General features: G+C 34.2%; 1 protein-coding gene across 3 annotated transcripts in view; it reads right to left on the bottom strand.

Annotated features, from left to right (window-relative positions):
* LOC100375402 (receptor-type tyrosine-protein phosphatase mu-like) overlaps positions 1-19,669 on the bottom strand; it is a 112,209-nt gene that overhangs the window by 79,076 nt on the left and 13,464 nt on the right. For all 3 annotated transcript variants that reach the window (XM_085503360.1, XM_085503361.1, XM_085503362.1), the window contains 2 exons: positions 5,097-5,342; positions 2,229-2,360 (listed from right to left, as the gene is read on the bottom strand). In XM_085503360.1, the coding sequence (XP_085359486.1) occupies positions 2,229-2,360; positions 5,097-5,342 (378 nt within the window). The remainder of the gene's footprint in view (positions 1-2,228; positions 2,361-5,096; positions 5,343-19,669) is intronic.

Here is a 19,669-nt window from a genome sequence, read left to right as displayed (position 1 = left end):
CAGGCATTTCATAATAAATACTTTCTATTAATAATTGCACTTTCAAATAATATTCTCATGATATGTCTATGTCATAACCTAGTTAAATGATACAAAGGGTACTATGCAGTACGCATGCTTTGGTCCCTTTTTCCGTATTCCACAACCAATGCATCATCACAGTGAGGTCAATTGCAATTTACGTTTCATAAAGTGACATTCAGCACCATCAATGAGGTTTGTCAACAAATGGTGCTTAATATTGTGTTCATATTCAAAGCCCACACATAAGCGACGCTACCAGATATATACACAAGCTAACAAGCCATACTAACCCAGCGACTACTCTGATAGCAAATGATTTGTACACACTTCCACCATGTCGTACTCTGGTATATGCAATTACAATTCTGGGTTACAGGGGTATATCGCCCCTTAGCCTTATAAGGAATAATACCTTTGTTATTATTATTAAAACTTTATTAGGCCACATTTTGATGCAGTACGAAAACGTGGACTTATGGCTTGAGCTTTGTGCTTCTGTGCGTCCAGACCTGTATCTTATACGTGCCAGGAACAATCACATTCACACATACATGTACATCATACATAATATTATATATATGCACATCAATTTGTTTCACGGTCTGATTTAAAATGGCCGACTGGCGGTCATTTTATTTTAATGAATGCAGTTCTAGTGCCATATCTCTGCCATGCTCTGACTGATTATGTTCAAATTCCATATATTCATTATACATGATCATGATATAAATATATAGATAATCTGGTTTGACTATCTGATTCAAAATAACCAAATGGCAGCCATTTTTTGTGCTCAAAAAAATCATCAAAAATCAAGCATTTCTGGCATTTCAGAACTAGATCTTGAAGTTTACGGATGGATTTTGTTCAGACTTGGTACATACATTAGACATTATGGGTTCCTGATGCACGTTATTTTATTTTCCGAATTCAAAATGGCTGACTGGCGGTCATTTTGTTTTAATGAATGCACTTCTAGAGCCATATCTTCATGCGATGCTTTGACTGATTATGTTCAAATATATATATTTGTTAAAGATATTCAAAATGGTCAACCAGTGGCCATTTTGTTTTAATTAATGCTGTTCCAGAGCAACATTTCTCAATATGGAAAAGTACTTGTTTGACAATCAGATACAAGATGTCAATCATTTTAATGTCATAATCAAGCATTAATTCTGGATCCATACTTCTGACATGTTTATGTTCCAACTATATTACTATAAACAAAACTATATATCTTAAATTTGATAACTGACTGGTACTGTGCCATGCATGGCTTGTTTAATTAGGTATAACGCAGTAAGTATACACTATGATGATGATGATGATGCAGCAGACATTTTCAGTCCTTTTTGACTAAAAAGCCATACTTAGTATCGTCAGATCTGTACATTTTGGTGATACACCTTAAAGTTTGTAGAATTTCATGAAAATCAATCAGTGATTCAGAGTTATGTGGCACAAATTTTCATCCTTTTTTAAAGATTACACTTTTTGACTCAAAACCATACTTAACATGAGAAGATCCAAAAACCAAAATTAACATATGTCTGGATGTTGAAAATCAATCAAAACATTTCTGAGTTACAAAGTGGCACATATCTTCATTATTTTTTCAACCAAAAACGGCTAAACAGGTGTTTATTACCATAAATAATATACTCCTTTAATGTACATGAATCAGGGAATTGAAAAAGTATGTGTAATACTAAGTTTATCAAATGTGTACCAAGTATGAATGCAATCAGTTTTTTTTTTTGGGGGGGGGCAAGTAGGAATAGGTTTAATTTTGTCTAAAACATTTTAAAATAATTATACATGTATATACTACTATACATACATTGTAGTACATGTATAGAATGTTACAACATGAATTTTATAAAAGTTTCCAAATAATAGTGCAGAGATATATGTAGGTAAGTAAAATAAAATAATAGCCAAAAGTATAATTGGCACATGTTGGTTTACTACACTTATAGAATTGACAAATCTTAGTGAGCATATTACTAACATCTGGTTATAAGTATCAGCAGTATAAATGTCTTTATTTGGTCCATTTATTTCTACAACTGATATTTCAGCCATATTTGAATAATAATATACTTTATTTCTAATACAACCTATTTTGACCACGGAAGACAACTTGGTCATTCACGTAAGCATGCATACACAACTAAAAGATTAACTTAAATATGTCTTACCTGTATTACAGTCATCTCCTTTAAATCCTGGTGGACATATACATTCTCCAGTGTCTGAATTACATATACCACCACTATGACATGTAGGACAGTTAAGTAGACATGTATCACCATATTTACCATTAGGACAACCTGTAATAATTAGAACATTATGTGTGACATGTATTTCTGGTAAGTAAACTTAATACTACATTCCTATTTTACACAAAATTTGCAGAAAACCTTTCACTAGTAGTATTTATATTACAAATCTTTGCACATACTGTCTGGGTCCTTACTCTCGGCGTGTGTAAAAAGAACATGCCAACAAATGTTTTACCTTGATCCCAATAGAGTCATTACTGAAAGATTAGCTGTTCGAACACTCAACGCGAAGCAAAATCTAGCCCTTGGTGGTGAATTTAAGAGAGCATATACTGCAGCTAGATCTGATCAGATGCTGTAGTAATTAATGCAGAACATTGTCAGCAACACTTATTAATGTGTTGCTGCAACTGGTCAAATAACACTGGTTTAGTGAATCCTGAATAATGTGATCGCAAGTGTGTAATTCCTCTGCAAACACGAAAAAATTTTGGCACATGCCATGATCCCATAACATGAATCTATAGTAACTGATTCCAGTAAGATTAAAGTGGCCTTAAAGTAAAGTAAACACTACAATAGTTACATTAGCGCAGAGCTCCAATCATCAATCGTCATAAACAGTAGCATGGGCTAAGAGGTCAAAAAATATGAGCCAATGCTAATTGAACATCAATTTGAAAGATTTACTATTAAAATAAAATAATTTAAAGTAAAAGAAAATGTATAATAAAAATAAATAATTAAACACAAATTTTAAAAAAAGCCCAAACTTGATTTTATTTTAACCATATTGGAATAAAACCACAGATGTAAAATCAGATTTATGGATATCACATTGTTATCAAGTTGTGCACTTTAAATAGCAGACAGATAGCAGTTGCCAAGCTTCTTGTCTGAAAGGCTAATCTTAAATCTGGAATTATTAATATGCCTTTACGGTAAAACTCTCTGCACATGGGAGTTCTTTTTAAGCTTTCTTTGATTAAAATGTCCACCATTCAGATATCATGAATCAAATTGTCAAATAAATAAATGTGCATATGTGTGCCATGTATAATTTATATGTAAACTTTGAACATGATAAGTAAAGACATGTCAGAGGTATGGCCTTGGAACAGCATTTGATAAAACATAATGGCAGCCAGTCGGTCATTTTGAATCTTGTCTGAGAAACAAAATGGTGCGCATCAAGGTCCTATAATGTCTGATTTGGTACCAAGTTTGAACAAAATACTTGAAAGGTTCTGGAATGGCAAAAAAATGCCTGATTTTGATGAATTTTCAGCACAAAAATGGCAACCTTTCAACAATCTTGAATCAGATCATGAACCAAATGGACATATATATGTTGCCCAAGATAGAGGATGTATTTGTTTGAATGTGATCAGACCAGGCCTGTCCAAGATACAGATGGAAATGCACACACAAAAGCACACACACACACACACACACACACACACACACACACACACACACACACACACACACACACACACACACACAAGTCAAAGCACAAGCTCTTGTTTTTGATCAAAACGAGATCACTCTAAGCCACAAACACACCAAATTTGCTAAATTTCCAATAAAAGCACAGATAAACCAAAACTAGTATGTGTTGTATACTGAATCACGAGTCAATGCACATATTAAAGCACATACGTTACTAATAGATCAAATAATTTTCAAGTGGAAATGTCATTTATGAAAAGTTGATGACCATAGACAGTCATACCATGAGTAAAGCTTCGTGCTGTGGAAAGCAGAGCTAAAAATATGGTTCATTATTTTTAATTTTAAAATTCTAACACATAAAAATGTAGGTGACAAAAGCGTTTTAGCCATGCCCATTATGTTTCACAAAGGTGGCTGCCAAATTCAGCTGTATTTGCTCAAATGACAATATACATGTACTTGTGTGTGCATATAATGCTGTATTTTACAAATTAATGTCCTAGACAACTGTTTGGAGAAGGGGTCATATTATGGGGGACTGCTGGCTTCAAAACCTAGCGCCCAAATGTTGATCAGTATACAGTCATGATTATAATAACATACAAAATATCAATTTATTGGTTTTTGCAGATAAAATTCAACTTGTTGAAATAGTAAATGAATGTTTTCGGTTGCATGCAAACATTCAATGTCAATGATATCTGTAATGTTTTTTTCATATTCAAGTTCACTTAAAACAGCACTCTACATTGTTGTGTGTGCTCAAGGTAGAAGCCTACTCATAATTTTGGTCAAAATTGGTCATAAATCACATGACAATGTAAAATCATTAAGCTATTGTTCAATGGCAGAATAAAATACCATTTTTCTGTGTGTTACAGTGACATATTTCGAAAAATTTGTCCTAATATTTTTCATAGAACACAAAGTTAAAAAAAATATTGCATTTTTGACACTTTTTAAAATAATTTTGAAATAATTCAGGTCAACAAAATGTACCATATCATTAACAATTAATAATTTTTTAACCAGGCCAATATTTACGATGTGGCATAATATATATGCCATAAAAACCTATATGGTAAATGCTTTATTATACTGGCTAAATATAACCATCATTTTTTCAAAACTTAGGCCGGTGACTCCCAACTTTTTTAAAGTCAATATCATTATATTGCCTGGGAGTACAATTTATCAAGTATTTGCATTTGTGAGTAGGATTCTACCTTAACTGCCAGAGAGACGTCAACACAACAATCCCCATATCAGATTTTGATCAATTTGGTAAAAATGACTGACTTAATGTAATGTAAAACAAAATAAACTTACGTCTAACAATAAGTCTCATAAAACCATTCTTTCCATTTTCTCGTTGCTGTTCAGTAGTATAACATTCATAAATTCCAGCATCTGATGGTTTAGCTGATGTAATAGTAATACTACTTTGTCCATTCCATGCTTCTATATCCAAACCATTATGTTTCCAGTTCAATCCAGTTTTTGATGTGGTCATTGTCAATGTTACATCATCTCCCCAACTCACTGTCTTGGTTTGACTCTCTGGCTTTATTTCAGCTGCAAAAAATAAAAAGAAGATGGAATTTACTGTAAAACCTCACAAATCATTGAAAATTTCACAACCCCCTCTCCTTCTGTACTTATTATACACAGCAATGTTGTAGGCAATTGTGAGTACACAGCAAAGATGTAGGCTACAATGCGTACACAGCAATGATGCAGGCTACTGTGAGTTAAATATTGTAATAAGTAGTTGGTACCGGACTGAATGACGCATGTGTTTTAACTGGGCAATACAACAGTGTTGGTGTTTGCATATCCCATTTAATTTCATTGGGCTGTACACACAACTAGGAAAAACTGACTGTGCAACAATTATGTGGAAACAAGTGTTTGAACTCAGAAATTGATGTTTTAACTAGTAAAATTTGTATGTTTAAACTTTGCTAATATGATACATTTTGATGAATGACGATGTGTGGCTAAATAAATTTTCATACTAGAAATAACGAATACATATAATAACATGTCATTGTTAATGACACAGTCCCCGACTCCCCGTCCAAAATTTTGTAATCTGACATATCATTTTGATGCTAATGAAGTCATTGAGACTAGATTGAAACCATTAATGAGATGGATTTGTAAAAAATTATGATTTAGTGCTTTTACATGAGAATTGGATATTGGGCAGTCATATTGAATCAAATTACAAAAATAATGTTCATGTTGATGTATCTATTGGTATACTGTTTTTGTACAATACATTCATGGGAAAGTAGGCATGGGTACCATGAAAAACAAAATGGCCACCAGCCGGCCATATTTGTTCCAATCACAAAAAAATATAACTTGCACCTATAACCCAATATGTATGATCATCATACCAACTTTGATCCAAATCAGCCTAGTCATCTCTAAGAAACAGTTCTGAACATGTAAAAAATGAAGATTTAACACTTTTACAGGAAATTTGGGCGTCGGTCAGCCATATTGAATTGAATCACAAAAATAATGTTGGTACAAATGTATCCCTTGGTATACTATCTTTGTACAATATTTAAGAGAAACTTTCATTGCATTCAAGAGAAAGTAGCATGGGTACCATGAAAAACCAAAATGGCCGCCAGGCGGTCGTATTTGTTCGGATTTAGAAAAAAAAATTACTTGCACCGACAACCGAATATGGATGATCATCATACCAACTTTGATCCAAAATCGGCCCAGTCATCTCCGAGAAACTGCTGCAAACACATTTAGGTATCAGAAATAACAAATTTTACATCCAAAATGGCCGCCAGTCATCCGTCAATGGGTGTCCAAGATATAGCTCCGGACGTACGGACCGACGGGAACAAACCCAAATTAATAGTCCCAGTTTTCGGACTTCGTTCGAACGAGGACTAAAAATGTATACAAACCTGATATTCCTGTTGTTCTTTCCCCATTAACAATATTTTTATAACTAACTTTTATTGATAAATTTGACATTTGACACCGTAATACCATAAAAAACTATTAATTCACCTTATGAATGCATGAATTAAGCATACAAATTGAATTTTTTTTTTTTTACACAACGGATGAATTTCGATTGTACACATTAATTTTTGACACCAGGTCAATCCAATCAAAGACATGAACCTATGCATCATGTCTCATGGCATCCACATGGTGGCGACAAACTTTCAACCTTTCAACAAAATGTTCACCAAAGACAACAGCTGAGGATGTTGGCACTGGCTGTGGAAATGTTATGATCTAATTGTATTATTTTGAAACATTATTTTTCCTGCCACAAGCTTATTTATATTTACATCATTTATATTGTGAGTAAAAACAATTAAAGTTCACTTTTTGCTGAAAATGGCACTGCTACGATGTGTTGTGATATGTGACTGAAATCCCCAGCAGAAGTGTATGGCGAGTAATTTCTAAATGTGACGCAGCATATGTATTATTGCAATGCATAATTCTATAATTTTATGGAATAAAATAATTTCCATGCCATGTTATACACAGAAAGTTTGAGCATGAACTAAAAAATACAATAATTTATTTTAAATTACAATTCAAGCATCATATGGAATGAACTGGATACATTAATAATATAAGAGTTTTCAATCATCATGAGTTATAATAGTACATATTTACGAATGACATGTGAATCAAAATATTAAGCAATTTTTTGAAGTATGTCATAATTTACGCAAACAAAAAAACCCAAGACCGACCTCTGACACAGAGCTATTGTATAGCCATATCTGCTGTTATGGTTTGATCTACTCACCCTGTGATGCTACTTGTACTGTTTGTATTGACACATCTGAAGTACATTGTATTACTGTAATATACACCTAGTCCACCTTTACCTGTAGCTAAGTTGAGCTGTATTGTATAGCCATACCTGTTTTCATGGTTTGATCTACCCACCTAGCTATGCTACTTGTACTGTTTGTATTAACACATCTGAAGTATTACAGTAATATACACCTGGTTTACCTATACTTGTATGTAAGTTGAGCTGTATTGTATCAGCTGTTATGGTTTGATCTACTCACCTTGTGATGCTACATGTACTGTTTGTATTGACACATCTGAAGTATTACAGTTATATACACCTGGTATACCTGTACTTGTAGTTGAGTTGCGCTGTATTGTATAGCCATATCTGCTGTTATGGTTTGATCTACTCACCTTGTGATGCTACTTGTACTGTTTGTATTGACACATCTGAAGTGTTACAGTAATATACACCTGGTATACCTGTACTTGTAGTTGAGTTGCGCTGTATTGTATAGTCATATCTGGTGTTATGGCTTGATCTACTCACCTTGTGATGTTACTTGTACTGTTTGTATTGAAACATCTGAAGTATTACAGTTATATACACCTGGTATACCTGTACTTGTAGTTGAGTTGCGCTGTATTGTATAGCCATATCTGCTGTTATGGTTTGATCTACTCACCTTGTGATGCTACTTGTACTGTTTGTATTGACACATCTGAAGTGTTACAGTAATATACACCTGGTTTACCTGTACCTGTAGGTAAGTTGTGCTGTATTGTATAGCCATATCTACTGTTATGGTTTGATCTACTCACCTTGTGATGTTACTTGTACTGTTTGTATTGACACATCTGAAGTATTACAGTAATATACACCTGGTCTACCTGTACCTGCAGGTAAGATGAGCTGTATTGTATAGCCATACCTGCTGTTATGGTTTGATCTACTCACCTTGTAATGCTACTTGTAGTGTTTGTATTGACACATATGAAGTGTTACAGTAATATACACCTGGTCTACCTGTACCTGTAGGTAAGTTGAGCTGTATTATATAGCCATATCTGCTGTTAAGGTTTGATCTACTCACCTTGTGATGCTACTTGTACTGTTTGCATTGACACATCTGAAATATTACAGTAATATACACCTGGTCTACCTGTACCTGTAGGTAAGTTGTGCTGTATTGTATAGCCATATCTGTTGTTATGGTTTAATCTACTCACCTTATGATGCTACCTGTACTGTTTGTATTGACACATCTGAAGTATTACAGTAATATACACCTGGTCTACCTGTACCTGTAGGTAAGTTGAGTTGTACTGTATAACCATATCTGCTGTTATGGTTTGATCTACTCACCTTGTGATGCTACTTGTAGTGTTTGTATTGACACATCTGAAGTATTACAGTAATATACACCTGGTCTACCTGTACATGTAGGTAAGTTGAGCTGTATTGTATAGCCATATCTTCTGTTATGGTTTGATCTACTCACCTTGTGATGCTACTTGTAGTGTTTGTATTGACACATCTGAAGTATTACAATAATATACACCTGGTCTACCTGTACCTGTAGGTAAGTTGAGCTGTACTGTACTGTCTGTATAGTCATATCTGCTGTTATGGTTTGATCTACTCACTTTGTGATGTTACTTGTAGTGTTTGTATTGACACATCTGAAGTATTACAATAATATACACCTGGTCTACCTGTACCTGTAGGTAAGTTGAGCTGTACTGTACTGTCTGTATAGTCATATCTGCTGTTATGGTTTGATCTACTCACCTTGTGATGATACTTGTAGTGTTTGTATTGACACATCTGAAGTATTACAGTAATATACACCTGGTCTACCTGTACCTGTAGGTAAGTTGAGCTGTATTGTATAGCCATATCTGCTGTTATGGTTGGATCTACTCACCTTGTGATGTTACTTGTACTGTTTGTATTGACACATCTGAAGTATTACAGTTATATACACCTGGTCTACCTGTAGGTAAGTTGAGCTGTATTGTATAGCCATATCTGCTGTTATGGTTTGATCTACTCACCTTGCGATGCTACTTGTAGTGTTTGTATTGACACATCTGAAGTATTACAGTAATATACACCTGGTCTACCTGTACAAATGTACCTGTAGGTAAGTTGAGCTGTATTGTATAGCCATATCTGCTGTTATGGTTGGATCTACTCACCTTGTGATGTTACTTGTACTGTTTGTATTGACACATCTGAAGTATTACTAACAGTAATATACACCTGGTCTACCTGTACCTGTAGGTAAGTTGAGCTGCATTGTATAGCCATATCTGCTGTTATGGTTTAATCTACTCACCTTATGATGCTACCTGTACTGTTTGTATTAACACATCTGAAGTATTACAGTAATATACACCTGGTCTACCTGTACCTGTAGGTAAGTTGAGTTGTACTGTATAACCATATCTGCTGTTATGGTTTGATCTACTCACCTTGTGATGCTACTTGTAGTGTTTGTATTGACACATCTGAAGTATTACAATAATATACACCTGGTCTACCTGTACCTGTAGGTAAGTTGAGCTGTACTGTACTGTCTGTATAGTCATATCTGCTGTTATGGTTTGATCTACTCACTTTGTGATGTTACTTGTAGTGTTTGTATTGACACATCTGAAGTATTACAATAATATACACCTGGTCTACCTGTACCTGTAGGTAAGTTGAGCTGTACTGTACTGTCTGTATAGTCATATCTGCTGTTATGGTTTGATCTACTCACCTTGTGATGCTACTTGTAGTGTTTGTATTGACACATCTGAAGTATTACAATAATAATAATAATAATAATAACTTTATTACACTACTAAAAAACCTTCAGAGGGTTTTTGTATGGTAAGGAACATAAATACATACAATACATAAGAGATAAAAAATAAAATGTTAGTAAAATAAAATAAATTAATTACTTTCTGTGGTTTTAAAAAATTGTGCTCTTTAAGTATTTTGCTAAAGCTATATTATTCTCCATAATCTTTTTAAATATGGAATTCACATCCATTGTGTAAATATTTATTGAACACTCATCAAACAGTTTTTTTCTTTGTTCTATATAGCCAGTACAAAATAGCAGGAAATGTTTTTCATCTCCTAATGCTTTAGTGTTACATTTATTACAGTGTCTATTTTCTAATTCTATTTTGGGCTTTGTTCTTCTACCTAATTCTATTTCTAAGTTGTGGTCACTCAGACGGAATTTTGAAAGCATTTTCCTGAGACTGAAATTTGAAATGTTTTGCAAATAATTTTCCATATTATAGCTTACTTTGAATAGTTTGTATGTTCTCAGTTTTGTTCCCCTATTTTCATTGGTTTCACTGAAATTTAGTTTTTCTCTCCATCTTTGAATATAAAACTCAGATAGTCTGAGTTTTACTTTTTTTAGTATTTGATTCCAATTTTCCATATTGTGATCATTTTTTATTTTAATTAGATCATGTCCCAGTGTAGCATTAATAGTCCTTACCCAGTTTGAATTAATTTTTATCATTTCATCCAGGGCTAATTTTAAAATGTGATTATCTGGCAGACTATATAGTCTATGGCAGTATTTAATTTGAGCCAAATTAATTTTTAATTTTACTGGTAACCTACCAAGTTCTGCTTTCAAACCACTAATTGGCGTCATTTTACTCACTCCTAGGATAAACCTGTAAAAATGACTGCAAACTTGCTCTAAACTGTTACTGTCAGTTGTGATTTCATTGGCCCAGATTTCTGCACCATACATGAGTATAGGTGAAATTAATTGGTCGAAAATTTTCAAACTAAGTGCTGGTGAAATTATTTTGTGGTTTAAGACTGTTTGTCTGATGCTGAAAAGAGCCTTCATTGATTTATTTTTTAACATAGATAAGTTTGTTTTAAATTTCCCATTTGGAGTAAATATTGCCCCTAAATAGCAAAACTCGCTAACAGCTGTTATGTCTTGGTTGTTGATTTTAAAATTCATGTTTTTAATCAGTCTGTTGCTGCAATTAAATACCATGACTTTAGTTTTCTTTACGTTTACTTCTAAATTCCAATTTATACAATAGTCATTTAATTTGTTCAGACAGCTTTGTAGGCCGTCTTCCGTTTCTGAAATAAGTGCAAGGTCATCTGCATATTGGATGCAATTTATAGGTTTCTCGCCCATTAGAACTGGTTTATCAATTTGATCCCCAAATAATTCTGGCAGATCGTTCAGAAAAATGTTAAATAAAGTTGGTGATAAATTGCAGCCTTGCTTAACTCCACAGGTAGACTGAAATCCATCAGTTATACCCTCTGACAATTTAATTTTATATTTAATATCCTTATACATAGATTTTATTATTTCATAAAAGTTCCCCGTGATACCACTGTTTTGTAACTTCAGAAAGAGTGCATCCCTCCAGATGCTGTCGAAAGCCTTTCTAAAGTCAACAAAACATGTGTATAACCGTCTTCCAGAACTGCTGCTTTTATTTTTATTATAAATTGTTTTTTCAACTGCTGTTTTTAACAGGAAAATTGCGTCTGTCGTTCTCCTGTCTTTCCTAAAGTCAAACTGCATGTCGGTAAATAAATTATTTTCTTCCAAGTATGTGGTCAATCTTTGATTCATTATGCCAGTAAATAGTTTTGAGAGACAACTTGTTAATGCAATAGCTCTATAATTACCAAGATTTAATTTGTCGCCTGATTTGTGTAGTGGAACAAGAATCGTAGATTTCCAGGTTGCAGGAAATTTTCCACTATCTAGAATACAGTTGAAAAGTTTCTGTAAACATCTTATCATTAACTTATTTTTGGTTTTCAACATTTCATTGGCAATGCTGTCATCAGCAGCTGATTTATTGTTTTTTAGTTTGCTAACAGCGCTAAGAATTTCTTTGTATGTGATATTTGAGTTTAGATATTGGTTGGGAATTTGTCGCATTTCTTTTTCTATAAGATTATTTTGTAACTCATGATTTTTAATGTTTGTTTTATTATAGAGTTTTGAAAAATGATCAATCCAATTTTTTCCGGATATTGTTGTGTCTTGATTTTTGGTCTTTTGATTACGTAGGCTTTTCAGCACAGACCAGTACTCATTTTGGTTGGCACTGTCCATATGTTCAAGTTTGGACACCAACATGTTTTTATATTCTCTTTTTTTATATTTTATAAGTTTTGTATAATGCTTTTTAAGAGTATAATATTGGTGTTTGATATACGGGTTGGTTGGTTGTTTTGTTAATATACACCTGGTCTACCTGTACCTGTAGGTAAGTTGAGCTGTACTGTACTGTCTGTATAGTCATATCTGCTGTTATGGTTTGATCTACTCACCTTGTGATGTTACTTGTAGTGTTTGTATTGACACATCTGAAGTATTACAATAATATACACCCAGTCTACCTGTACCTGTAGGTAAGTTGAGCTGTACTGTACTGTCTGTATAGTCATATCTGCTGTTATGGTTTGATCTACTCACCTTGTGATGCTACTTGTAGTGTTTGTATTGACACATCTGAAGTATTACAATAATATACACCTGGTCTACCTGTACCTGTAGGTAAGTTGAGCTGTACTGTACTGTCTGTATAGTCATATCTGCTGTTATGGTTTGATCTACTCACCTTGTGATGCTACTTGTAGTGTTTGTATTGACACATCTGAAGTATTACAGTAATATACACCTGGTCTACCTGTACCTGAAGGTAAGTTGAGCTGTATTGTATAGTCATATCTGCTGTTATGGTTGGATCTACTCACCTGGTGATGTTACTTGTACTGTTTGTATTGACACATCTGAAGTATTACAGTTATATACACCTGGTCTACCTGTACCTGTAGGTAAGTTGAGCTGTATTGTATAGCCATATCTGCTGTTATGGTTTGATCTACTCACCTTGCGATGCTACTTGTACTGTTTGTATTGACACATCTGAAGTATTACAGTAATATACACCTGGTCTACCTGTACAAATGTACCTGTAGGTAAGTTGAGCTGTATTGTATAGCCATATCTGCTGTTATGGTTGGATCTACTCACCTTGTGATGTTACTTGTACTGTTTGTATTGACACATCTGAAGCATTACAGTAATATACACCTGGTCTACCTGTACAAATGTACCTGTAGGTAAGTTGAGCTGTATTGTATAGCCATATCTGCTGTTATGGTTTGATCTACTCACCTTGTAATGCTACTTGTACTGTTTGTATTGACACATCTGAAGTATTACAGTAATATACACCTGATCTACCTGTACCTGTAAGTAAGTTGAGCTGTATTGTATAGCCATATCTGCTGTTATGGTTTGATCTACTCACCTTGGTATGCTACTTGTACTGTTTGTATTGACACATCTGAAGTGTTACAGTAATATACACCTGGTCTACCTGTACCTGTAGGTAAGTTAAGCTGGATTGTATAGCCATATCTGCTGTTATGGTTGGATCTACTCACCTTGTGATGTTACTTGTACTGTTTGTATTGACACATCTGAAGTATTACAGTAATATACACCTGGTCTACCTGTACCTGAAGGTAAGTTGAGCTGTATTGTATAGTCATATCTGCTGTTATGGTTGGATCTACTCACCTGGTGATGTTACTTGTACTGTTTGTATTGACACATCTGAAGTATTACAGTTATATACACCTGGTCTACCTGTACCTGTAGGTAAGTTGAGCTGTATTGTATAGCCATATCTGCTGTTATGGTTTGATCTACTCACCTTGCGATGCTACTTGTACTGTTTGTATTGACACATCTGAAGTATTACAGTAATATACACCTGGTCTACCTGTACAAATGTACCTGTAGGTAAGTTGAGCTGTATTGTATAGCCATATCTGCTGTTATGGTTGGATCTACTCACCTTGTGATGTTACTTGTACTGTTTGTATTGACACATCTGAAGCATTACAGTAATATACACCTGGTCTACCTGTACAAATGTACCTGTAGGTAAGTTGAGCTGTATTGTATAGCCATATCTGCTGTTATGGTTTGATCTACTCACCTTGTAATGCTACTTGTACTGTTTGTATTGACACATCTGAAGTATTACAGTAATATACACCTGATCTACCTGTACCTGTAAGTAAGTTGAGCTGTATTGTATAGCCATATCTGCTGTTATGGTTTGATCTACTCACCTTGGTATGCTACTTGTACTGTTTGTATTGACACATCTGAAGTGTTACAGTAATATACACCTGGTCTACCTGTACCTGTAGGTAAGTTAAGCTGGATTGTATAGCCATATCTGCTGTTATGGTTGGATCTACTCACCTTGTGATGTTACTTGTACTGTTTGTATTGACACATCTGAAGCATTACAGTAATATACACCTGGTCTACCTGTACATATGTACCTGTAGGTAAGTTGAGCTGTATTGTATAGCCATATCTGCTGTTATGGTTTGATCTACTCACCTTGTAATGCTACTTGTACTGTTTGTATTGACACATCTGAAGTATTACAGTAATATACACCTGATCTACCTGTACCTGTAAGTAAGTTGAGCTGTATTGTATAGCCATATCTGCTGTTATGGTTTGATCTACTCACCTTGGTATGCTACTTGTACTGTTTGTATTGACACATCTGAAGTGTTACAGTAATATACACCTGGTCTACCTGTACCTGTAGGTAAGTTAAGCTGGATTGTATAGCCATATCTGCTGTTATGGTTTGATCTACTCACCTTGCGATGCTACTTGTACTGTTTGTATTGACACATCTGAAGTATTACAGTAATATACACCTGGACTACCTGTATCTGTAGGTAAGTTGAGCTGTATTGTATAGCCATATCTTCTGTTATGGTTTGATCTACTCACCTTGTGATGCTACTTGTACTGTTTGTATTGACACATCTGAAGTATTACAGTAATATACACCTGGTCTACCTGTACCTGTAGGTAAGTTGAGCTGTATTGTATAGCCATATCTGCTGTTATGGTTTGATCTACTCACCTTGTGATGCTACTTGTACTGTTTGTATTGACACATCTGAAGTATTACTGTAACAGTAATATACACCTAGTATACCTGTACCTGTAGGTAAGTTAAGCTGGATTGTATAGCCATATCTGCTGTTATGGTTTGATCTACTCACCTTGCGATGCTACTTGTACTGTTTGTATTGACACATCTGAAGTATTACAGTAATATACACCTGGTATACCTGTACCTGTAGGTAAGTTGAGCTGTATTGTATAGCCATATCTGCTGTTATGGTTTGATCTACTCACCTTGTAATGCTACTTGTAGTGTTTGTATTGACACATCTGAAGTGTTACAGTAATATACACCCAGTCTACCTGTACCTGTAGGTAAGTTGAGCTGTATTGTATAGCCATATCTGATGTTATGGTTTGATCTACTCACCTTGTAATGCTACTTGTAGTGTTTGTATTGACACATCTGAAGTGTTACAGTAATATACACCCAGTCTACCTGTACCTGTAGGTAAGTTGAGCTGTATTGTATAGCCATATCTGCTGTTATGGTTTGATCTACTCACCTTGTAATGCTACTTGTAGTGTTTGTATTGACACATCTGAAGTGTTACAGTAATATACACCTGGTCTACCTGTATCTGTAGGTAAGTTGAGCTGTATTGTATAGCCATATCTGCTGTTATGGTTTGATCTACTCACCTTGTGATGATACTTGTACTGTTTGTATTGACACATCTGAAGTATTACAGTAATATACACCTGGTATACCTGTACCTGTAGGTAAGTTGAGGCGTATTGTAAAGGCATATCTGCTGTTATGGTTTGATCTACTCACCTTGTAATGCTACTTGTACTGTTTGTATTGACACATCTGAAGTATTACAGTAATATACACCCAGTCTACCTGTACCTGTAGGTAAGTTGAGCTGTATTGTATAGCCATATCTGCTGTTATGGTTTGATCTACTCACCTTGTAATGCTACTTGTAGTGTTTGTATTGACACATCTGAAGTGTTACAGTAATATACACCCAGTCTATCTGTACCTGTAGGTAAGTTGAGCTGTATTGTATAGCCATATCTGCTGTTATGGTTTGATCTACTCACCTTGTAATGCTACTTGTAGTGTTTGTATTGACACATCTGAAGTGTTACAGTAATATACACCTGGTCTACCTGTATCTGTAGGTAAGTTGAGCTGTATTGTATAGCCATATCTGCTGTTATGGTTTGATCTACTCACCTTGTGATGATACTTGTACTGTTTGTATTGACACATCTGAAGTATTACAGTAATATACACCTGGTATACCTGTACCTGTAGGTAAGTTGAGGCGTATTGTAAAGGCATATCTGCTGTTATGGTTTGATCTACTCACCTTGTAATGCTACTTGTACTGTTTGTATTGACACATCTGAAGTATTACAGTAATATACACCCAGTCTACCTGTACCTGTAGGTAAGTTGAGCTGTATTGTATAGCCATATCTGCTGTTATGGTTTGATCTACTCACCTTGTAATGCTACTTGTAGTGTTTGTATTGACACATCTGAAGTGTTACAGTAATATACACCTGGTCTACCTGTATCTGTAGGTAAGTTGAGCTGTATTGTATAGCCATATCTGCTGTTATGGTTTGATCTACTCACCTTGTGATGATACTTGTACTGTTTGTATTGACACATCTGAAGTGTTACAGTAATATACACCTGGTCTACCTGTATCTGTAGGTAAGTTGAGCTGTATTGTATAGCCATATCTGCTGTTATGGTTTGATCTACTCACCTTGTGATGCTACTTGTACTGTTTGTATTGACACATCTGAAGTATTACAGTAATATACACCTGGTCTACCTTTACCTGTAGGTAAGTTGAGCTGTATTGTATAGCCATATCTGCTATTATGTTTTGATCTACTCACCTTGTGATGCTACTTGTACTGTTTGTATTGACACATCTGAAGTGTTACAGTAATATACACCTGGTAGGTAGTGCTTGCGGTTACACAAAAAATAAGCCAAAAATATATGGTATGTCATTGGGGAATAGGGAAATAAAGTTTTATTTTCAAAATTAAAGTTGTAATAGATTTTACTTTATAAATTTTATTAAACATTTTACTCAAAAACATTTGATAACAAAGATAATAAAAGATCTTGACTTTGACTGTTACACCGTCAATTCAGATGGTATGTAAATCAAATTGTAATAAAATGTGCATATTTCTGTGAATTGTTTATTTTTTCATTGTAAATGTGTTGTGGAAATCAATGATGACCAAACTCCTTACATTTTTTTTTCTCTCAAAACAAACGTAATATTCCCCCCATCATGGTAAATGAAGGATGTAATTTGGATATTTTATTAGGGTATTAAACATTGTTGCAATGTTAAACACCCAAAATGTTCATCCTTTCTGAGGTGGTCCACTGGCCCACCCTTTATTTTCCTTGATTTTACATGTTGAGGCCACTGGGCTTATGACCTGGAAAATTTGGTTCATATAAGTAGCTTGTAATATGCAAAGCATTATCACAAATCACGATTGAAATCTAATGATTGGTTTTTGAGATATTTGTACAACAGATGCACATATACAGGCATCCACAAATAAATACAAATACCTACAGTAAACTAAACTACAATTTTTTTACAACTCCCATTGTGTGCCTTGTAACGCAACAATCAAATACACATCTTATCATATATAAATACTGCTGCAGGCATGAATATATTGAACAAATAAATAAAAGACTTATTTACCCAAACCAACCACAGTAATTAAACTAATAGATTTTCAAATTTGGATTTAGTGGATTTCCACTAAAACCTTATCAGGTTTAGCATTATTTCTATGTAGCTACAGTAAACTTAACTGCAATATCAAATACACATCTTATCATATGCAAATTACTGCACTCGCCACAGGCAAGAATAGGTTGAACAAAATATAAAAGACTTAATGACTTAACCAACAACAATAATTCAACTAATAGATTTACAAATTTGGATTTAGTGGATTTACACTAAAACCTTATCAGGTTTAGCATTATTTCTATGCAGCTATATACCCAGTTGTATTGAATTAGATTAGTGGTTCCCGAGATATTGATAATTAACAGACAATTACAAAGTATACATGCATCTCTAAACTAGGTGAAGGGAAATATAATTTGCATAGCAGTTCTACCCTTACTACTACATTTTACAAAATAGCTCCACTGTTTTTGTAGTGCATCTTCCTCAGAACAAAGTTGATAATGTTTTATATGATGATATATTAGTGATTTGCCGTGGTTGTTGTTAGCTCAATGTTCTAAACCCCAGCCATTGCAGTTTATATGGTTGTATCTACTTATATACCAAGCATCGAGGTAATTAAGCTGGTAGTTTTCAAGAGGAAGTTGAAAATAGCATTTTTTACCAAAAATGACAAAAATATTTGCCAAAAATAAAGAATTGAAGATATCAACTCAAAATGAACTGACAGAGGTCCACCCAAGGTACCTACATTCCAAGTGTCAAAGCAATTGAGCTAATAGTTTTCAAAAAGAAGTTGAAAATAGCATTTTTTACCAAAAATTACAAAAATATTCATTAAAAATAGATAACTGGAGATATCGTCACAAAATGAACAATTCTGACAAAACTCCACTCAAGCTACATGTACAGTTCTACATATCAAGTATCAAAGCAATTCAGCTTGACAAAACAACTCATAGTTTGGTTAACAGTTAATGAGAATTCGAGTTACTAAACAAAAATGTATATTGCCCGTAAGATGAAGTTCTTTTAACTATTAATTGAACATCAAGTTACAATTTGGTCATTGTTTCTGAAATATGGGAGTGATCATTTCTGTAACTCAATGTTCATAACTTGATGCTGTAACTCAAAAATTTGAATTAGCATCTTGAAAATCAAATGAAAATAGTCCCACACTGAATTGAGAAAATATCAACTGCACAGAAGAAAAAAAACATTTTATGTAATTTTAATGTATTTTCACACATAATGTTGACAGCTCCAGGTAATGTTGATACATAGGCATCTATGGAGCAACAACAGCTGAAAATATTGTTTCCAAAATGGGAAATGAGAAATGTCTTGCACAATCACCACCAAA

The sequence above is a fragment of the Saccoglossus kowalevskii genome, chromosome 9 (assembly GCF_978046115.1).
Source record: "Saccoglossus kowalevskii chromosome 9, keSacKowa6.1, whole genome shotgun sequence".
Taxonomy (NCBI): domain Eukaryota; kingdom Metazoa; phylum Hemichordata; class Enteropneusta; family Harrimaniidae; genus Saccoglossus; species Saccoglossus kowalevskii.
Note: the sequence above shows the minus strand (reverse complement) of the source record. Positions and strands in the feature narration are given on the sequence as shown.